Source organism: Lissotriton helveticus, chromosome 8 (genome assembly GCF_964261635.1).
Source record: "Lissotriton helveticus chromosome 8, aLisHel1.1, whole genome shotgun sequence".
NCBI lineage: Eukaryota > Metazoa > Chordata > Amphibia > Caudata > Salamandridae > Lissotriton > Lissotriton helveticus.
In genome coordinates this window covers 176,889,189-176,912,913 of record NC_136069.1, presented here as the reverse complement: position 1 = coordinate 176,912,913, position 23,725 = coordinate 176,889,189, and the positions used below count along the sequence as shown (strand labels likewise).

Genomic DNA, 23,725 nt, shown 5'->3' with positions numbered 1-23,725 from the left:
ATGCTAAGGTTCAGAGTGTGTACACAATAAAAACTAATTTATGTAGCTGCCAAACATAAATGCACATAAGAGGGAACCTGATTGCAACAAGTGGCTCAATAACAGCTTTATTCCGACAGGTAAAAAGACCTCCCACATGGCAAAATGTAATTTTGCTTGGGGATATGAAAATCTAGAGTAACTTTACTCCTAAGTAAAACAAGTTATGAGCAAGTAATCAAATAAGGGTTTACTAAAACCTTTGAGGGTTATTTACTAAGTTTTTGCGTGGCTGCTTGTGTGACATAAAGCATTTCATCGATCTACTTGCCATTATAAAAGGCTGTGGGTGTAACACAAAATTGCGCTATGCCATTCAGTTGCCTGCACAACCCTTAGTAAATAACTCCCTACGTTTCCAAGACAAGAAAATGATTGCTTCTGCACCACACTTGGCAGTGTTGAATTTACATCTTAATCCTTAAATAGTATTGATCAGTCAGCAAATCTTGAGTTATCCAAATTAAAGAATTAATCAGTGATGCAGTTTGGATTTAGAACAGGGTGTTAATCCAAGAAAGGTGCAAACAGAAGAAAATTATTTATTGCAGCCAAGAATAGGAATCTGGTGTTAACAGTATAATCATAAATCTATATGTATTAAAGCACTTAGTTTTATGTAAATGGCCAATACTGGTGAAAGTAACTAATATATCCATACATAGATGGTGCCCCATTACATATGTTGAGCTCGATGTCCACCCAAAAATGTATTATAAAAATGGTAAATACGCATGAAACCTCCACTGAAATAATAGATTTTCTATTTAGGAGTCCCAATGGACTCAGCTGGCCACCATATTGCTATACATATTTAAGAAACATAAGAGCATTGGCCATTTTCAAAGATAGAAGAAGTACAAGCATAAACGAGTGATATTAAAAACAAAAAATCAACAATTGGGAAAAATTCTTCCATCCATCAGAGCACTTAACTTCTTGTAAAGATTCAGTTGCCACGTAGTGGTAGACTAATGACTAGACCTCTGGAAATATAACTTTATTTAAATTATGAATATGTCCGTGAACCATGCCAGATGCAAGTATAACACATTCTAAATTTGCATAACTCCAGTATTAAAGTGCTGTATTCCATTTGATGATAATTATTTTACAAAGGCTTTAAAAAGCATGCACAAAATAAGTAGCTTTCATGCAAACTCATTTTCAAATTTCACCTCAATTAACTTTGGTAAATTGCCACCAATTCGATCCAACCATCAGATTGAAATATGTCAAAGAAACCATCCCACCTACTAGTTTAAACACTCTGGAGTAATTTATAAAGTTCTAGCTCTGCATGCAATCTGTGCAATTCTAATATGCATGTGTAGACTATTCTATAGACATACATATTCTTTTGGAAATGGTGCAGAAACTGTGCACGTATGGAAGATTTACGTAGTCGGGAAGATTCACGCATGCATATTCCTTTGCAAATGATGCACAAACTCAGCAAGTTAGGAAAAATTCAGGATTCAAGTTGGGACAGACTCATGGATTCAGATATTAAGTGCATACAATAAACTTTGTCTATATATAATTTAAAAATCCATATTAAAGAATGGCAGAATTGTTTGGCACACAATTTTCCACTGTAGAAAATCTGTCTGTGTTGCCAAAGTTATGTTTGAGGTGTGAATATAGTTATTCTTCTGATGGCAAACTGCAAATACAGGCAAACTGTCATTTGTGGGTACGTTTGTGAGAATTGGTTCCGTCTTAATTGTGGAAGGTACTCATGCACAATGGTGATTAAACCCATTTTAGTAACTATGGGCCTCATTACCAAAAAATGACATAGTGTGGCACCCAAGCCACTTTGGGGCGTCAAGCTACGTCATTTTAACAGCCCAGGGATGGATCGTATTAACAACACTATGACGTATTCATGTGCTTTCCCCCTGCGCTGGCGCACAAGTGACTGCCATGCGCCAGCGAAGGCACCCTTGTGTCATGTTGCAAAGGTTCCTACATTGCGAGGATGATTGTTTTTGTGCAGAAAGGGAACTCTTTTTATACAAAAACAATCATTGGCAACGTTTTCCTTTTTTAATGCTTGCTGCAGAATGCAGCATGCATAGAAGGAGTAAAAAATGAGGAGATTGCGCCACTCCTATGCCTCCCATAGGGTGGCATGAAAAATATTTAAAAATATATAAAACCAACTATTTTTCTTAATACTTGGGTTGAGAAAGGCAACTTTGGGAAGCACATGTCTATCCACACAGGTCATATTGTGGGGATTACTACAAATATAAAATAATATTTAACCAATCTGACTTAGGTAGATAAGTGGGACGAAGTAAAGGAATGGGAGAGTCCCGTCTCCAAATGTAAGTGGAGTTGTTGAATATCAATAAAACATTTGAGATCAATGAAAATTTAACACACATTTTCGTGCACACAATATTTCCCCCAGGTAGAGGATGAGTCATCATTTGAGTATACAACAATATGGGTATGACAGAAAAACACATACATTTTCTTTAACATTCCGCATTAGCACAGACAGAAAAAAAAAATTCATAATCTGGCCATATGTATCTTGATTGTTAATGAATGTACATTCTCATTCCAAAAATTCTTTGCAGTTGAATACATCCAAATCATGGCATGCATGAAATACCACACCTTTAGACTGGGGTGCAGGGTGACTTGTCCAAGCGGACCTCCGTGGTTGTTCATAAGGCATATCTGTGGAACAAAACAAATCCAGCTCAACCATAACCAACTGAAAAGAAGTGAGTATCTCCAAATCTCTTTTCAAATTGCCTTATTTCCCCAAAGAATTCTTAAATTCATTTTTAATGCAGGTGACAAAATATGTAGTACTATAATAGAATTGATGTACCTTTTTCAGTGGTACTTGAATGGAACATATAAAATGTTAGTTGAGAAAGAAACGCTGGCCGGAGTCAATTCTACTAAGATTAATTGCTGAGGTTTACAATATGGAGCCTGGCGTCCTTATAATGATGGCTCTCATAACAGCATACATACTGGTGACTCTCTAATGAAAACTGCCTCATGTTTTAGGGAATGACTGAGTCAAGGCACATCTATATTTCATGAACAAAGTAACATACTATAGAAGGGAGAACAAATCACAATTAAACTCAAATTTTTATTGTGTGCTCCTGACAGCTGTCTCCCTCACCCATTTCTACAGGCATCCCATTGGTACTATTTTTATGTGACATGGGGCTGTCCTGGACCTCTATGGAGTGAGCCATGCACTTCAAGGGCACCATTGTCATCAATATGCAGTTAGTGACTAAATTGGTCAGCACAGCCAGTGGATGCCCTTATCTACTAAATAATGAGATTCATAAGGAAAAAACAGTAACTATTCTCAAAGGATATTAAATATTGAAATTGTGATTCATTTACTCTTTCATCTAAATTTCACAGTATATTTTCACAATCATAACAAGAAATTTGGCCCTCTAAAATCTAAGGCAAGAAAGGTTTTCCATTTACCAATCACAACAAAGAAGAAAATTTGTTGCAAACTCTTCACAAAAACAAAAACTGAAAAAATAAACAATCATTCTAAAGGAAATGAAATAAAATGAGATCTTAATTAGATTTTTTTAACACCAACATGATATGAAAGGTAAGCATACATCCTCTGACAAATATGCTTTTCTTTGAATATCAAAGTGCCAAGCGACATGTTAAAAACAAGGCTTGAGTGGACTATTAAGCATACCAATGTCTCCAGGTATTTTCTCTGTTTTTTTATTAGGCTATTGTACTCTCAGACTAAGACCATCAATGCATTCAGGCCATTGAAATCCATTCACTAATAATATATGCCAATGGCTACCTTGTTGTGCATTTCTTTGTACCAGCTGCTTGTTTAACGGTTTGTTCTTTCTTAATTCAAGTTATTTGCCAAGCCTTACTCTCTTTGGTGAACTTGTAAAGCCAGGATTCAAAAACAAGAATTCCAGATGATTTTGCCTGCAATTATAAATTTGTCAGAATGTCGTCAGGTCATCAAACAAAGTATGGTAATTACTTAACAATTACCAGATTTTGTTTTTACATTTGTAGCAAGAAATTAAGAGGATTTTCACAGCCAATTACTTTAGGCTTCCTCATAATTGTTGCAAGGGTATTTGGCTGCCTTGAGGTTCCACAGGGTATATGTAGTTTTAAAGAGAGGTAACAATATTAGAGATGGTTATGCAACAGTTTTTCCAGCCATACCCTAAGCAGGGCAGGCATGTCTGCTGGTAATGGTAATACTGTCACAGACAGGTCTATTTTTTATAAATTGACTACAAAATATTGGATATGTCCCTTTAGAGCACATCTCTACAAACATGTACCACATTACTCCATCAGGCATATTATTTTGAGGAGCACTACTTAGCCTACCATAATGTGTTTGTTAGCAAAGGTTTGTTTTGTATGTATTCTATATGTTTTTGCCATATTATCTATGACTTCTCAAATTCTATAATGACTGGATTGTCCACATGATTAATTATTATGCAGTAGAAATATTAAGACATGTAAATAAATCCTGAGTCCCATTTGCCACCAATTTAGTCTTTTACCACTCTTCAAAAAATTATTTATTGGGGAAAACATCTGAGATACCCCTCAAATGGGTTGATATTAAACACTAAACTGGCTCGCTCAATGAAATATAAATGAGCTTGTCCCAGATTTGCCTAATAAAAAGATGGTATTTTAACACGCAATTCTTTTAGCAGGCAACACCGTGCCATTACTGAGTTCACAGCCATGATGCACTTACTGTTAATCATTCTAAAGGCCCACTGTTTAATACCATGAGCCCCAATTGCAAGTAATGTTGATTGTGGTGCAGGGATTTCATGTAGCAAAAATGATTCAAGCCAATATCCTCACATATAATTCTGACTCTTATGAAAGAATCGCCCCAGAATGGGGAACAACTGAGCTGACTGGGCTAGTCAAGAGGAAGTTCTGCACAGAATTCCCAATTCTTTGTGAATTAACACTGTCCTTTTCCACCTACATTTAGCAGGTTTAATTGCAGTGGTGAGTGGTGTGGGGAGTGAGGGGCAGAGATGGTGGAAGATGGAAGAGGAGGATGTGATTGGGTGGGGGGGGGGAATTACATGCTTCCACGAGTATTATACGATGGTTGGGTGAGGGCAAAGAGCTTGGCTGGACTTGCATTCCAGTTTAAAAGTGATTTTACAGGCTGAATTTTTTCACTGGTAAAATATGGTCTGATGGTCCCATACCAAGGAAATCCAGGAACTCCAGGCTAGAAATAGAGTATTATTTCACCTGAGGTGACTGCTCTGCCCAACCAGTATCCACCACATATTGTCCAAAAAATCATTAAACCATCTTGCAGGCATTCTGAGCACCTGTCATTTGATGCTTTCGTAGTAACCTCTGTCACGGTGAGTTGATTCTACTTGTGAAAGAAGCTTCAAGAAGCTTCATTGTTCTAACATTGGGAATGAAAACTAGGGATGTGGGAAATTACTACTCTTCTAGATACAGGGGGCAAAACGTATTATTCTCCAATTTCATGAACTGCCCAGATATTACATTTTTAATAATAAAAATATCTTCAAAATATATCTTAAATATTTTGCTGAAAAAACATAAAATAAGCCAAGCTACTGGTTTTTATACCCTATAAGATGTGTAATGCAGGCTTTTTTCCTGTGCAGTTATTCAGCCACTTCACAAGTTCCCAAATATCCAATGACTCTTCAGTAACTCTTTACCACAGCGGCCTACTTAGTATTTTTTCTTTAACGTTTTCCATTTAATCCTACTGTTCTAAATTAGTAAGTCTTTTATATTGTTGCTTATTTATTTATTTATTTATTTATTTTTTGCATTTATAATGCGTGCAGATACCCACAAAGGGTTTCCCGGCGCCAGGACTAAGAAACCAACAACGCAGAAAGCAAAACGGCCAGAGACCACAATTATTTATTGAAAAGCCAGGTTTTGACGCTTTTCTTAAAGCTGGCAAAGTTTTCCTCCTTTCGTAGAGCTGGGGGAAGGGAGTTCCAAAGGACTGGTCCCAGATAGGAAAAGGATCTCCCTCCCACTCTGGCCAGTTTAAATCTGGGAACCACAAAATTTGCTCCATTTGAAGAGCGGAGATTACGTGCAGGAGAGTAGGGCCTAACTAATTTTTGCAAATACTTTGGTGCGGTTCCTGCCTTTATTTTAAACATAAAGGTCAGGGCTTTGAACCGAACCCGGTTCTCCACCCTGAGCCAGTGCAGGTCCTTAAGGTGCTTAGAAATCCTTGCTGTCCTGGGGATTTTACACAGCAACCTGGCTGCGGAGTTCTGGACTAGCTGAAGCCGCCTGATGACGGCTAAGTTGGAACCCAGGTAAAGGATGTTACCGTAGTCAAGCCGAGATGTAATAAGGGCATTGACTACGGTCTTCTGGGTATCAGCAGGCAACATCCAGATAATCTTCCGCAGCCATTTGAGGATAGTGAAGCAAGTACCAGCCACTTTGTTGACCTGCTGTTTCATCGATAGTGTGTCATCGATGTGCACCCCTAAATTTCTGACCTGGGTAGCTGGAATAGGAAAAGCGCCCAAAGATGGCGGCCAATGAGTATCCTGCCAAAGGTCTCTGTTTTTACCTAAGAGAAGGATCTCCGTCTTCTCCCCGTTGAGCTTCAGCTGGTTCATTGACATCCAGCTGAAGACTTCATGAAGACCTAGTTTCAGCACAGAAGGGGATGAAGGATCCGAATTGGTGAGAGAAAAAATAATCTGCGAATCATCCGCATAGGTCATGAGTTCTAGACCAACTCGCTCTGCTAGATCGGCGAGAGGGCGGAGATACAGGTTAAAAAATAGCGGACTCAAAATTGAGCCCTGAGGCACGCCATGGGGCGAAACAAAGGTGTCTGACTGAGCCTGTGAAGACGAGATCTGAAACGTCCGGTTGCACAAATAGGATTTAATCCAGGCCAGCGCTGCCCCTCCGACACCATCCTCACTTAGCCTGGTAATCAGTCTGTCGTGTGAGATGGTGTCGAAGGCTGCACTTAGATCAAGCAGGACAAGTGCAACCGTTTGCCCCACGTCCAAGAGCCCCCTGATCTCCTCGGTGACTCCCAGGAGGGCGGACTCTGTGGAATGACCAGCCCTGAAACCTGACTGGGAGAAGTGGAGTAAGTTGTTATTCTCCGTAAATGTGGTAAGTACACCGTGAATGTGTTTCTCCAAAATTTTAGAGAAAGCAGGCAGCAGGGAGATGGGGCGATAGTTGGCCAGCACCTCAGGATCAGCAGAAGGCTTCTTCAGCAAAGGGCTGACCATGGCGTGCTTCCAGGACGCTGGGACTTTAGCCAGATGAATAGAGGCATTTAATGTCTCAGAAATGATCTTCAGAGCAGAGTCATCAAGTTGGCTCAAAATGCTAATAGGGAGAGGGTCACAAGGAGAGCCTGACTTGATAGAGATAGCCAAAGACTTCAAGGTTTCCAAAGAAATAGTTGGCCAGGAATCAAGCCGGCATCCTACTGATCTAACTGGAGGCAGAACTTCTCTGCCGTCTCTCAACGGAGGGTTGATATTGGCAATAATGGTCTCAATCTTTTCCACAAATAGGTGGCAAGGTCTTGACATTTTTGGGTGGTAAGGGGGCGTGCAGCAGCCATAGAATTTGCTCCAGCTAGTTCTTTGACTGTATTAAAAAGAGTCTGTGCTTTGTTAGCAGCAGTGTTAATAGTCTCTGTTACATAACAGGCTTTGGCTCTCGTACAGGCCGAGTGATAAAGGTTTCTGGCCTTACGGTAGATCTCTTTTTTTAGAGGGTCATAGTGTTTGCGCCATTTCCGTTCGAGCGCCTTACACTTAGTTTTTTCTAATTTGAGATCCTCAGTGTACCAAGGAGCCGGTGGGCGGTGGACATTCCCTCTACACCTGGCAATAGGTAGACAAGTGTCAACTGCCCTCTCCAACCATGTATGGGTTTCCAACACATTTTTATCCATATCACAACCCAGGACGGGGGGGGATTTCTTTAGTGCGTTCTGCAGCTCAATCAGGTCCAGCCTTTTCCAATTTCTCATAAGAATCGGAGGCCGGGTGGAGCATGGCTGCCTGGGTTCTCTAAGGGTAATACTAAAGAGAGTTAGAAAATGGTCGGACCAACAAATAGGGTCAGTTTTAAGCCATTTTAACTCCTGTATGTTAGATATAATGGGGTCCAACAAATGTCCTGCTTTGTGAGTAGGGCCCTCGTTTTGCAGTGCCATATTCAGAGCAGTAAAATCCTCCAGGAGGTTCACAGCTATACTATTTGACTTGTCCTCCAAGTGGAGATTTAAATCACCCAATATAGTTAGGTTTTGGGCGTTAAGAAAGTAAGGCGAAATGAAATTAGCCAAATTCGCAGCCCAAAGACACTATTATCAATGTATTTAAAGTATTCTATAGTAGTTTGAACATATAAAGATTACTACAACTTTGTTCTGGGTTTACTGTCAGTTGAATAACAGATATGGTTTTATATTTGCATTTTCTGAAGCTTAACATACATGTTTGATTACATAAATTAAAAAAAGAAAGAGTATATTTTCCATGGTTGCGTCTGTTCCAGGGTCAGGGCACCTATAATTAATGGCAAACACTAACAAATTCACTAATATGTGAGTATTCCTAAAACGTTTGCACCATAGTTTCTCCCTTGAAAAAGATCAGAGATTTACTCCAACTAATGGGAGGAGAAAATCTGCTTTATAACCAGTAAAGGGGAACACAAACCATTATTGGCAGTGTAGGAGAAGGGATTTATTATATGGATAATGGACAAGAGAAGTATTGTACACATAGAGAAAAAATAAAGAAAAAATAGTTAGGAAATGCAAATGCACTTACAGGTTATATGTGAGTAGGAAGTGCAAATGCACTTACAGGTTATATGTTGCAACATATATGGACGCTACTTTGCATATATGTAAAACTTTATTTATCTAAATACTGTAGGTAAGCTATGCCATCTTAGAAATCCTCAGAGAGGCCTCATATTCTTTGTGAAGTAACAAATAGTGTGTCATGTTTTCAGTCCTGTGGGTGGGTAATCCTGTAGTGTCACATCTCTGACTTCCATTGTTACTCTGAAGGCTAGAGTTTTTGTCTGAGTTCTTCACAAAGATAGTGATACCCGATTCTTATGAATAAGCACATATAGATTGTTAATTTGCAGTGGGTATAAAATGTGCACGTGGTTATATGGTTCTGTACCTAGGGTTACAGAGAATGATTGAGGCATTTCACACCCAATTTATGATCAATCTCTAAATGAGCACATTCAAAGGGTATTCATGGGAAACAAACGCTGAGGGCTCAATCCACAAAGGATAATAGGCATATTCAGAAAAGTACTATTGCATGGTTACTTGTGCATGTGGTATTTCTGACCATTTTGGCATTCTCAAAGCGTGTTCCTGGAAATCATGTAAATCAAAGTGTAAAATGTCTGCATGCATAATTAGTGTAGCGTTCTACATAAGTAAATGAAATACATATATGAATTTGAACGTCCATTTTTTTTAACTTTCCCTAAGGGGGAAATATTTTCACAAGGAGGAAGCCTGTCCCCGGCATTCAACATGGAGTAGTGCCCTCCTCATTTGGACAGACCTACTTGTTTTTTGTGTTTCCAGGATAGAAAACTGTCTCCTAATTATTAGTGAATTCCTAGAAATCTATGAATTTATGCTTGTCTCCAGTCTTCTCAAACCTTTAACTGCAGCTAGGTTTGTCTTTAAAGAGTCCCTCCCCACCGCAATGGTTGCATCACTTCAGAATTCAGACGTGCATTTTTATGTGTGTAAAGTCTGCCATTCCTTATTCTGTAAATGTGAATATGAATTACATTAAAGGTATGTACCATTAGGTTAAACTTAGTTGTACAAAAACGCTTTATGGATCAGGCCATCCACTTGTGCAAAATATTTAAATACCAAAGATGTTGAGGTGGGCTCTGGATTTGCTGTAACGTTTTTCTGCTACATCAGTGTCCCATTCCCTTACACATGTAGTTTGATGATACTTTTATAACGCTGGCATTTAGAATAATGTTCCTTACTCTCCCTAGAGCACTATACTCTTTTTTGTCGTCCCTCTCAGGTTAACCAGCAATGTGGGTAGAGAGGCAATGGGTAGTGGTAAATAACCACTAAGTAGTTATGGTTAGGGATTCAGTTCTATGGAAAAGCTGCTGAATGAATCTGTATCTGCCTTGGGGTAAATCAAATATTTGAGGGAAGATACGTTTGCAACTGCACATTTTTTAAAGTGTTTATTTTGTGAGAATTCATTTGATCTCAGCTCTTTAAAAGAATTTGTGTAGTTGATCATTTATTTTTGGTTTTAGCCGATGAGCATTTTGCATCTCAGGCAAGGTATATCTCATTTGTAATATTGGTAATATTGTCTTCTAGTACTAACATATTCTAGTTTGAACAAAGGGAACATGTCCTTACTATTTGAAGAGTGCTACAGATGTGCTAAAATGATCCATAACTATGAAGGTGATCAAATTTATGATTATCTTTTTTACAGGGCATGTCAGAGACCAGCATTACAGTAATAGATGGAGATGGATATAGGTGAGTCTTGAATAGCCAGGAATTGTTTGCCAATACAGTCCCAGAAATATCTGTTAAAAACAGGTAAGACAACCCTATCTTCCTTCCAAGTTAAACAAAGGTATTCGCAGACCCTTTATGCTTAAAAAAGTAGTGACAAATTAAAAAACGTATTTAAAATAAATGTGTTGGCAAAAAGAAAGGTATAACACATGACAGTTATCGAATTTTCTTTTTAATTACATTACCTTGGCTCAGCAAAGGACAAGGCAGATGGGACCAACGTTCTATTAATGCATATGCCTCTCTTATGGGGTTCGGTTTGTGCTGTGTGGTTCCAAGTAATTACTAAAGGAACAGCAAAAATCTGCTTTTGCCATTACTTGAAAATTTGCATGAAAAATGTTGATTATTTTTTTTATGCAAAAGACTCATTTGCATAGACAAAATCTTACCAAGAGACATTTTCTGCTCAAACCAGTATCCTGCCAGTTTCCTGTAAGATGTTTTTTTACCCAAAGCATGTGAAAAAAAGCATGGCAAACACCAACAAACCACATTTCCCCTATAAGCATATTTTTGTGAAATTTTTATATTTTGTGACATTTTGCATGAAAACATTACTCAATTTCACCCACCCTTAATTGACAATAAAACTAAAAAGATTGTAAACGTGTTAGAAGTGTTGTCAGTGTAAAATCCACCCAAGGAGGTGAGCAGTAGCTGCAATTTGGAATCTAACCAGAAGGGTCAGAGTGACAACAGCAATAGTTAGGCAAATGATCAAATGAAACGCATTACCTTCTAAAGGAGAGAAAGATCTTTTCCAATCTAAAATGCAATGGGAGGGCTTTTGATAGACAGAGATGATCCTTGCATCTGACAAGTCCTTCTTGCAACAGAGTTGTGGGATAGAGAGTAAAGTGTGATTTTCTAATTTTAGTTTTCTTAATGGAAGATAAAGGTTGAATAGCCTGGCGACGTGGTCCAGCTATTGGGAACACAATGTCTTATGGAAGAAACCAAGGGATTTCAAATGTATTCTTTCCTTTACTGGAAGAAAAAGGATGGACTCCTTTGAGAACGCGTGATAGCGTTGTAGCCATTCACACTTAAAAAGGAGGCAACAATCATTATTCTGAACCCCTTGTGGTTTGGGGATTGACTTGTTAGAGACTTTGCAATATGCAATAATCAAGGCTATGGACTTTGAGCATTAAATTGGGTTTCTGAGAAAAGTGAAGGATTGAAAGGATATGAATTAGCCAAAATAGGTGATAGAAGGCAGATTTGGAGACATTATTTGAAATGTTAATGTCACGTTTGGAAGTTGTTTTCTCACATCAAAATTTCCTCCAAAAGCAAGGTCTATCTTTCAAATGTTTAGATGCTGTAACAATATTTCTATGAAAAGCTTAGCAATGGTCTTGGATAACCTACAGCAACTTACAGCAATGAGATTTGCAAGCTCAAAATGGAGGCAACGGTTGGCGAAGAGGAAAATGAAGCACTTTCCCAAACTGTTTAAGATAAGCATACCTATGGCAAGACAAAAGTAATCCTGCACATAAATAGTCAATTAAGAGTGTCCTGGTTATTATTCAGTTCCACCTCATGGAGGCAAACTATTTTCATGAAGAGTGTCAGTCAACTTCTTAATTAATAGCAGCTACATAGGAAAACAAGAGGAAGCTATTTTAAAATTAGCAATAAGCTGTGCCTGTTTAGCAGATTCCAAGCTATATTAGCTGAGAGATTCAAAAGGTTCAGATAGAAACAATATGTGAGCACAACAAGAGCAAATGTGATTTCTAACTGGAACCCCTTTGGAGGAGTAAGGCTGACTTGCTACTCGCACATGCTCAGTGCTATTAGCCAGAATATTTAGGCCTTGCAATCTTAAAATTACTCAAGGTGAGATAGATGGATGGATGGTTGGTTGGATGGATGGAGCTTAGGAACCTATACTATAGTTCAAAACTATTGTTTTGTATCTGAAATGTAGAGGTGTGCAGCCTTATCTTTTTCAGGGCCAGAATCTACATAGACTTTGACCCAGAACAAGAGTCCTCCTAAATTGTTTTATTCAATTTTCAGCAGATGCATCACATGGACTTGATGTTATTTAATGCATCAACACTTTGGAGAACAGTTTAAATTCACATTCCCCCTAACGTCCACACTATGCAAGATGGTGTACCATATTTGTGCTCACCAAAGTATCTGTTGGAAAAAGCAGTAGTCTTAGTACATCAGATGATCATTATTTTAAGGCATTAAGAGTCCATCCAAAATCAGAATCTGAGACAGTGGCTAAAATACAGTCAATATTTGTCCATTATGTATATGAGCAGCACAAAAATAAAGGCTTCCATTGCATTTCCTTTTTATAATAATTTTGTATTGCAAACTTTACAATTTGTGTAGAGCTGTCCCTTTTTGAAATAATGTGAAAGGTTGCAACATTTGCATCATGTATGATTCACAAATGAAAAACATGGACATTCTGTGCTGTGTGATCATTGTTTAAGTAAAATATTGTCTAGTCAGGAGTTATAATATATCAGTTTCCATTCTAATGCATAATGCATAATGAAAAGAAAGAAATGCAATATCACCTGCTATCATAGGTGACATTGAAGGCCTTCTTCGTGCATGCATCGGAATACAATTGATCTGTCCAAATGATATCTTTAGACAGCTGGGATGTGACATGTATGGGGCTCTGGAGCTCCTGCTTGGTGTTGTGACCACGATTTCCCAGTGAAAATCCATATGTCAGAGCATTTTCAAAAATATGCAAACTGTGCTAATCTTGTATAAAAATTATTTCTCATTACTAGTGCTTTTATTGACCCCTAGCGTCGTAATCGAAGAACTAATGATATTGCACTTGAAACTAGTTACCTAGGTAATTTAGAGGTGTATTCAATGAGATAAATAGTTTTTTCATATTTTTATGCAAGACACCATTATTTCTAATATGGATGTAGTTTCTGCTACTGTGTTCAAACTGCTCCTGCTCATTCACCCTAGCAAGTCAGTGTCACGCTGCAAGTCATCTCTCCCATTGTATCCACGGTGCACCAAGTGAACGAAGTCAAATTAATATCGATATACAATGTTGTTGAAAAGCTTGCATTGTAAATGAAGCTTCGATTGCATACCCCAAGTATCATTTCATGACTTCTGCTGGAAGTATTAGTGTGGATGTACAAATTCTATGAGCTATTTTTAGAAAGATGTTTCAGTTTGTGGGGATCTTCTCCAGAGGGCAGTTACTGTGAGGAAGATTTCTCTTACCTAAAGAAATAGTTTAGTGTTAGAATGTAAAAAAATGTACGCAGTTGTTTTTGATTTGCCAAAGGCCCCCTAGCGATGATCATACTATGCAGAAGTTTCAGAATCTAATAATAGAAAGTGTGATTTGTATATAAAAACTCTTGGGCTTTAGCTGTTCTTCTTCCTTTTGGTCTTTCCTTTTGAGGATTTGTTGGGTTTTACATCTATTGTTAGGACTGCTGTTGCTATAGACTTTCATTTTCTATGTCCATTTGCCTTAGAATCTATATAGGATTTGTCAGTACATCTTTAGGAGTTTGACACTATGACTTTTTGTTGAGATTCTGCTTAGCTAGGGATTAATACATTTTATGATTTCACATTATTGGGAATTCTGCATTTGAGCCTTTATGACATTTCATGTATTTTCTCTGTACCACATTTTGACTATTTTGTATTAACATTTATATTTTTGCCCTATTTTGGCCTAGAACTCTGTCTTTTACGCTTCCAATATTTATTTCTGTTTAACTCGGCTAAATTGTGTTATTCTGAATCAGAGTGTAGTCTCTAGCTGCTAGATTAACTGTAGACATTGGAGTCAAAATAACTTCTGTACATTTTGGGATGTTGAAATATTTGGGTTTAGATTATTATTGGGATTTGGATACCACACATATGAGAATGACAGTAAACCTCTGGGGGTCAGTAGGCCCATTAATATCACCTGTGACAAGATTTTTTAGCTGCTAAAGAATCTCAGATTAGGCAATGCTATTGCCCCTGTGGAGGAAAGAGCCCTAAGAGGTCACAGTCTTTCCAATATGATCCCCGACATTCCAAAGTTTGAAGTCTGCAGAAGATGCTAAAAGTAACATACAGTGAAATAAACATTTTCAAAAATATTTTCAAACTGGTTCCCAATGATTAGTGAAGCTACCAAGCCACCATCAGGATTAGCTACATTGGAAATAAGCCATCACCATACAATTGACTGCCCTTCCCTCTCTTAGGCATACCTGTTCTGCTTGCAACTCTTTGCGTTGCCTCAGGATAAACTGGAGCATTTGGGAAAATGAAAGTTGCACCCCCTAAAAGTAAGCAAGACACATAAATATGAGCTTCCCACTGATTTAATCAACTACAGCATGTCATAGAATATTTAAGATGCAATATTGGCAATAAATAAACTAATTCACAATATTATTACCCTAGGTAAACAATGCTCTAGTTACTAAAAACTTTAATAGATGATGGGGACATTTCAGAAACACAGAGCTCAGGAGAGTATAGTTTGCTGAAGAGTCATTGTGGATCTGCACATGGAATAGCAGGTGTAGCTCTTAGATAGATGTCCAGCGGTTTTCATGGGATTGTTTGCGCAAGACAGAGCAGGACTAAGATCAAAACTGTTTCGAACACTAGGACTAGTAAAGGTGCAAAGGGCTCAGTCTGGTGACTGAACATTGTCCCTGTGGCAAAATAAAGAACTTTTTCACGGTATGAAGGAGTAGTGTGGGAAGTCTATGACAAGGCTGGTATTGTAGAGCTGCCACCAGGGGATTACACTGTTGTTCAGCATTTTAGCACAGCAAAATATGATGTGAAGAGGAGTCTATAGGAAGTAAAGTTGCTGGAATCGCAGCACTGTGGCTGTTAAGGGAATGAAGGGAATACAGTGTCCCTAGGCTTTTAGTTAAAAGGAGTGGAAGTTATTAGCCGGAGCAATCCAATGTGCAAAAAGGGACATTATTGTGCAGTGGATACAACAATAAACAAGGTTCATAATATATGTGTTTGCAGGCTACTGCCAAACAGTGTTGAACAGGACTTATATAGTCAGACATTTGCTATAGGAGATATGGCGAAGGATAAAGATCATGATTATTTGGGTGTTATATATGAATGCATGGAAGCAAAAATAGAATCAAAAGAGGGGATGATGTTGCCATGAATGATGGTGTAAGGTGAGAAGACTAAGGTTCTTAACAAGGTTAGAGATGCTGATGGCTTATTGATGGAATGTGGGTGGAGGGTGGGGCAGGAATGAACATGCAGGTATTTGTTTTCTTATTTGTCCTTTTATCTTTTGTTTACCTATTAAATGTCGGCCTCATGGGCAATGCTCACCATTCAAATTATGAAATCAATAACATTTGTTAAAAAAAAATAGCTGATGCGATTATGAGTTGTGAGGAACTGTTTCCAATGCAGCAGGAGGATCAGAATGAAGGTGAAATATTTTGTTAGGCCAATGTGCAAAGGTTCAAGACTCTATGGTGAAAATGAGTCTAGAAGCAGTTCAAAAAGTTGTTGAGGCTTAAAATGTAACTTGCCTCCCGATGACTGTGGGTGAAAAAGAGGTGCAGTAAAATATGAGGCAAGGTGGCAAGAATGGCATAGGTTAATCTGATTGGGTTTTATCTGGGGTCTTTATGGTTGCCTTCATGTCGGGGAATAGTGAGTAGGGAGTGGTTGAAGAGCCAGATGATGGTGTGTCGCGTAATGGTGATTTGCAAATTGTACGTCACATTTGCATAGCGAGCACAGAAAAATTAATCAGAAAGGAGTGCAAGTACGATGCTGATTTTAAGGCTAAGATTGGATAGAGAATGAGTGAGCAGGATAGGAAAAGAAAGCTGTAGGAGTCAGGCGCAGAAGTAAGGATTGAATGGAAAGGTGCTGAAAAGCCTGGTGCTGCACATTACAAACACCCCTCCGATTTTAGGTCTAGCGTGACAGCACAGCTTTCTGCTGACCTACTGTACCTGATACTTTAAAACATACGCAGGCTGAACATTAGATACACCCAGAGTAGTAGCTCTTTCTCTCTTGTATGATATTGGCTGTTTTCTGCACTTTTCCACCTCTTATGGGGTGCTTGCAATGTAATGCATGAAAGAATATCATCACATATTAAATAATTTCATTCATATATTGTACACAAAAAGTACATTTTGGCTTTATGTTTTACCTATAACAGGTTTTCTTTAAATGTTTTTGGAAACTCAAACTGCATATCAAATATATTGGCTCTGACTGTGCTTGTTTAATAGATGCCAGCATGCAATAACATGTGGTATGAAAGACACGGGTGAGAGTCAACGCGCAGAAAGATGCAAAATGGTAAAATATTTTCTTAGGAGAAACGGAAGATTATTGTTAAAATAGCTGAAGGAGTCAGTAGGCGCATAGGAACTAAACTGTGAATTTAACATGGCGTACTGTGCCTAACGGTGGCTCAGGATAAACTATTACATGCAAAAAATATACAACCCAACCAGGCATTTATAACATTGTGACTTCACATTGGGAGGTTGTGCGGAGGGAAATCGCACACTCCCCCACCACAAAAACACACCTGTTGCACGCTCCCCCACCACAAAAACACACCAGTCACACGCTCCCCGATCACAAAAACACACCAGTCACACGCTCCACGATCACAAAAACACACCAGTCATGGTCAGGCTGGACACCATGTCTCAAAGTCTTCAGAGTGAAGCTGTGCTCATGACGAACTGGTCTCGCCACGACCCCGCTCACTGATTAATTTGCCCGCACAGGCGGGGAATCAATCGCGGTGGGCGGAGCGGAGCCGTTATGACGAGACCAGCTTGTCATGAGCACAGCGGTATTATGACTCATGACGAGCTGGTCTCATCACGAGCACCGAAGAGGTGCTCATGACGAGCTGGTTTGATTCCCCGCCTGTGCGGGCGAATTAATCAGTGAGCGGGGTCGTGGCGAGACCAGTTCGTCATGAGCACAGCTCCACTGTGACTCATGATGAGCTGGTCTCATCACCAGCACCGTGGCGCCGTGCTCACCCCCGCCCCCCGAACCATGGGGGAATTACCACCGCAGGGAAGGGGTTAATACAGCAACATCAAAACGGTATAAGAGCTCTTAAAGCACCTAGAGAGCAGGCAGTTATATGTGGGTGATGTCACCAAAACTCAGGAAGAATTTTCCCTTTCGATAAACATCATAAGCATTTCTGGCCAGCAAAGGCCCCGTGGAACTCAGCCTGCACAATGTTATCGCTGTCTGTGGCTGAAGGAAAGTGTAGTCTTGAAGTCAACTCTACAAAGTGATCCCATAATTAGCTAAAAAGCACACAACGTAAACCTGTTAACTGCCTGATAACGTTACTGTTGACAAATTAATTTCCCACAAAGTTAGTCATTAGCCTTTGCGTTATCATGTGTGTATTTCCTGCTATTTGTCTTTGAGCTACCAATGGAAGTAAAGAAAAAAAAAGGAAGGGGACATATTGGAAAGCATAAGGATAGACGGGCTTCTGATACATGTAGTTTTTTGTTCCAAATGCAGGAATACAAGTACCAAAATGCAAATTAACACAAGCTATACATTCAGCAATGCCTCAGCATGTCACACATGATGTGGGAGAAGGTAAAATTGTTGCCACAGTTAACTGACAGAAGGTCCACCGACCTAATGCTACTGCTACACTGAGGTGAAACCTTTGTTATAGACAATGACTGGATTGTACCTTTTCACTATTAAATCAGCATGACCTCACCAAACTAAGGGCATATAGCAAGCAAACTCTATGTCACATCACATCACCTCTAGGATTCCCTCTCTGGGTCCAGGTCACCATCCCTTTGCTCTTATTACACCACAATACTGCCAAGGGACTGTGTACCTTGTGTCTCTTCTCTTCATCAAGCTCAGACTGCAGACAATCCAGAATGTGGATGCCAGATAACTCAGGCATTTATGTATGCACAACCACATCTTTACTGCCCTTTGATCACTCCACTGACTGCCTATGCCCAGATGCATGTAATTCAAAACTTTTTTTGGCACACACCGGGTCATCCATGAATTTATGCCAGATGAGCCTCGTTTCCTTAGGAAGGCTGGTTTTGGTGACAACGCTGTCTCTCTGTCTCTCTCTCTCTCACACACACTCTCTCTCAGTGTCTCTCTGTGACTTCCTCGCTCCTTCTAGTTCTCTCTCTAGTACAAGAACCAATTCCCATCAAAAATAAGGATCCAGTACAGCCACTTGAATTCCAGAGGATGGTAAAGAACTGACAAGCAAATGACTTGATCATGCATATCAGATTATTAAAGTATGATGATATGTATCAGCAGGCCCCACTATTTGCTATAGCTCTGTGTCACTTTTCACAAGCAAGCACAATTTCAAGAAAATTGCTATACAATTGAACCATTCCTTTCAGTTCATGCATGACAGACAGATCTCATATAAGCCACACTAAAACCCCCTACTTTACTAGCCATGCCAACAAATAGGGTTTTCAGAAGGACTCTGAGCCTCATTAGGGTTATGAAACTCTAAGCAAATACTATAATGCTATACAATACAATACCCTCTAAGTACAACAAACATTTTAAAGATTACTGAAGAAATTTACCTTGTGACATATAGGGGGCTCATGAGATCTTTTGGCTGATAGGGCAAGTCGTTTGATAGTTTGTGTGCATGTACTGAGAAGCCTTGGACACCCATAATTGACTTTGTGAACTACCAAAATATGGAATAAGGAGGATCTTATTAGAAGGAGTATGGTTTTAACATGCAAAACCCCGGAATATCTAGATGTCTTGCGGCAGCAGTCAAAGCAGAGTTCTTAGAACCAGAGTTACAATGTGTAGTCAGATATTTCAGCAGAAGTCTTGCAGCAGCATTTGGCCTTTGAAGTCCATCAATCAACTATTTTTGAAGAGCCCCATTAACTCAATTTTCCCACTACAAAAATGATAACACAAAAGCAATTCGTGTATGAATTTTACAGGGAAGATAATAGCATTGTAACAAAATACATTTTAGGCCTACATTAGAAGGAGGCTGGTACAATAAATGCTTCAGCTTGGCATTTTATAGATAGATCACTGTCAAAAAGCACCTCGCTCCGTAAAGACACTGCTCCATGTGCCAGAAATATGAGCCTATTTTTCAGATGTATCATAAGCGCACATGGTCTTCATCTTGGATGAATTAAACTTAAATTGTTCATTTATGGTCAGCTGGTAATCTGGCACAAACATTCTGTAAAGTTATGCCTAGATTGTTCTGTAATAGATTCATTAACAGTTGGGTATTATTGGTGTAGTTGTGAAATATTAACCACAGATTTCAATCTGTTGGGCAAATGGGAATAAGTGGGAATTTAAGACATGTGAATTTCCTGAGCCTTATCAAAAATAAAGCCAGTGGAGAGGCTTTCAGGCCTAGCATGTAACATAGGATCAGGGCCGGACTGGCCATAGCAGGCACCGGGCAATCCCCCGGTGCGCCGCACGAGTGGGGGCCGGTTTTGGGCCCCTGGGGGCCGTTTTTGTTACAGGGCCAATTTTGCAGCATAACTGCAAAATCGGCCCGGTACCAAAATCGGCCGAAAACCGGCCCCGGCAAAGAGCTCGGCGGCACCTCCAACCCCCTGCGTGGGAAGGGGGAGGGGGGGGGGCAGCCAAGCACTTTGCCAGGGCCGGTTGTGGTTCTCAGTCCGGCCCTGCATAGGACAAGCACATGCTGCAAATGGCTGATAATAATAAAGCACAATGAGTTAGAATTGAGTGAGGAGGGATGCAAGTGTTGAAAGAGGGGGCGGAGGACCAGGACTACGTGCCCCAGCATCCTTTGCGGCTGTTGACGCATCAGCAGTTCTACGCCAGGAGGTGCTTCATAACCCAACCAGGGCTGCCGCAGCGCGGGACACATGCGGGCATGCCCGGGCCAAGCCCGGGCAAAGGGAGAGCCTGTCTGTGCCCAACCCGCAGATGACCGTGGCTGGGCCCACTCTCTTGGCCCCTCGTTAGCCAGATGTTAACTGTTAGAGATGTCTTTTTTTAATATCCACATGGAGTTCAAGGAATTGGTTTTCAACCGGCCGCTAGTTATTGCCAACAGAACCCCAGCATGTGAGTACCTGCCCAGCATTTTGAGACATTGTTATTACTCTACCCCATGGCCAGGAGGTGCGTTTGCCATATATGGGTAATATGGGGAAGAGGAAAGCAGCACCCACGAGCTCCCTGTAGGGTTCAAACCATGGAACTATTGATTCTTTCTTGGTAAAAGCAGTGGGTGCAATCACAAAAGAAGTAGATAGGACGGAGAGGTGACTTTCTCTGGACAAGGCAGGTGTGGTGTCTCCTATGATGGGTGAAACCTTGGGATCAGCTATTGAAAAATCACTGGTTGGAGCAACGGGACAAGTACAGGAGGGTTCGGGGGCCTCTAGTACCCAGTCAGAGCAATATCACTTGTGGGCACAATACACGTAACAGGGCCTGTTTTGCCCCCATTCCTAGTGCAGAATTGAGTGACTTCCCTGCACAGTGTGAACTCTGCAAAGAGTGAACAGGAAAACTGATCCTGCAAAGAAAGTGGTGGGCGCCGCTAACATGGACACTAAGGACATTGATGAATTTTGGGAGTGAGGAGCGAAAAAGATAAACATTTTGAAGAAATGAGGATGTCCTTTACCTCGTATAACTCATACTGTTTATAGGATCTTGTATAGTTCTCCTTTCATCTCCAACACTACATATTTATCAAACCTTTTGTAAATATTGACTCTACCAACAGGAATATATTTTAAAGGAACTAATTAGACTATTAGGCAGAAAAGCATCTCAGCGTTACTAATTATTTAAAAGGACCTGGGTTTTCCTTTGCAAAGAACATTGCAAACTACCTGTTTACCTGTAACATAACCTTTATCTAACGTATTAGGAAGTAATTATATACCCATGTTATCTTTATTAATAGCCTGTCTCTCGCTGTCCAATAGTCTCAAAATGAAGGGTCTATATGTATGACAGTAAAAGAGTTCAGCTGGAAATAATCTGAGGTCTCTCTTGCTTTGCATCTCCTGTAATTAACACCCTGTTGCATGCATGCTGATGAGGTTCTAAGTCTCAATATAAGATAACTTACAAGAAGTGACTAATCAGAATCCAAATATTGCAAATTTCCTGCCATATAGGCTTTTGCCAGTCATATTACCTAGGGGCATTCATGTTACTAGATGGATTTTAATCCATTTTCTATGGTCATTGATGTAGTATTCATCATACCTTCTAAAGTGCATGCAATAATGTATTCAAGGAAAACCTGCTGTATCAGTCTTAATACACATCATGATAGTATGGGAATCATAAATGTAAACTAAGTTTCAGTGTTGCTAGTTGATATATGCTTTGTAAACTGAATATTTCTATATTTTACATGCATAGGTGCTATGCTTATTGTGACTTTGTTTGATAAGGCATCTCTAAAGTAGAGCCGCCATTGTTAAAATACTGTTTGCTGTGAAACACACTGTGTGCTACTTCGTGCAGAGTTGTATTACAAATAACATAAGATTCTTGCCTTGTATGCAGCGTTCTCATAGAGGGATGAGTGGCATCATTACCTGTGTTTCTAGCATGCATTAACCGTGGAGAGTTTTGTAAGGCCTTATCAACATCATCTGAAGTCAAATGTGGAAGAGGAGCTACAAAACAAAACAAAAGCAAGACCTTAATGAAAAGTAAATTTAAACCTTTCTCTTAAAATCAATTTATGTTTTGTTAATACCCAATAAGGGCCTATTTAGAATTGATCATATGCCAAGATGTATAATTGTTCAGTTTAGAAAAGGTACTTATTGATAAAACATATGCTGTCACTACTTTCAAACACACACTGTTTTCTGACAGCTCAGTTGTCTGAGCATATACATGCAGTTATCCAGTGAAAGGAGATTAAGACACCAAAGACAAGCTTTTTTATACTTTGAACCAGAGTAGCATTTTAAGTAGGTGCACTTCTAAACTGCAAATGTTGCTTTTCCTTCATACTTCAAATCATTTATATGGATTTTTTGAATATCTTACAGTACACTATAAACAAATTATTGGAACGGCACAAAATAGAAGGTGGGGATCACACAGAATAGAGCCTGACCAAGAATGATTAGTGCTATAAGCACATTATGTAAGTTTTTTACTCATTCATGCATACTCTTAGTTCTGCATTTTTAAGATAACCTTTTAAATAAATGCGATCACATGGCTGAGGAATATCCTTTGCCGTTAACTGATGCTTTAAAAAATATTCTGCTCAAACAGGGGTAAATTTGTGGTATTTTATCCAGAACTTTCATTTGCTGCAACATGAATGATCAGGGTTAGAATGCCTACTCATGACAAGGCAAGTTAATTGATGGATCTTTCACTACCATTTATAAACGTGCTTAAAGCAAGAAAGAGGTAAAAAAGAAGTAGAGAGGCAGGTGCACATTCTGAGGATGGTCTTGAGTGACAGTTATCTACTGACATATACAAATACCCAAAAGAAGCATGCAGTTTCTTATTTTGAGCAGATAAGATGAAAGGGGAGTATAAAATCGACAATCAAGTATGGTCTTGGAGATGAACTACAATTGTCACAACGTGGAAGTCGTAGACTATTTCTGGACCCTAACATATCACGACCTATCAATAAATGTATTAATCAGTGTCTAGTTCAACCTACTGCATTTGTAAATCTTGTTTTTACTAGCCTTATTAAAGAAAGTTTAATTTAGCACGAGCAACTAAGTAAAATGTGGCTAAGACATTGAATTATGAAAATAAGGCAACCCTAAATATTCGTTCGGTGAATGCATCAATTATTAGATATAACCAAGTTGAATCTGACCAAATTAACTTTTTATTTATTATGTATCATGTATTAATATTTGCACTGAGCAGGCACGTCATACATAATATAGGCAAACAAATAAAAGTTTGGCTTAAAATGTGCAACTGGAAAAAGTTCTG

The 23,725-nt window shown here is 39.3% G+C and overlaps 1 protein-coding gene across 4 annotated transcripts in view; it reads right to left on the bottom strand.

The window, feature by feature from the left end:
* The window catches only part of ERG (ETS transcription factor ERG), a 556,889-nt gene that overhangs the window by 14,997 nt on the left and 518,167 nt on the right, over positions 1-23,725 (bottom strand). For 3 of the 4 annotated variants that reach the window (XM_078656846.1, XM_078656847.1, XM_078656844.1), the window contains 3 exons: positions 22,336-22,416; positions 14,938-15,009; positions 2,674-2,736 (listed from right to left, as the gene is read on the bottom strand). In XM_078656846.1, coding sequence (XP_078512972.1) covers positions 2,674-2,736; positions 14,938-15,009; positions 22,336-22,416 — 216 coding nt within the window. The remainder of the gene's footprint in view (positions 1-2,673; positions 2,737-14,937; positions 15,010-22,335; positions 22,417-23,725) is intronic. The other variant, XM_078656845.1, reaches the window with a different exon arrangement.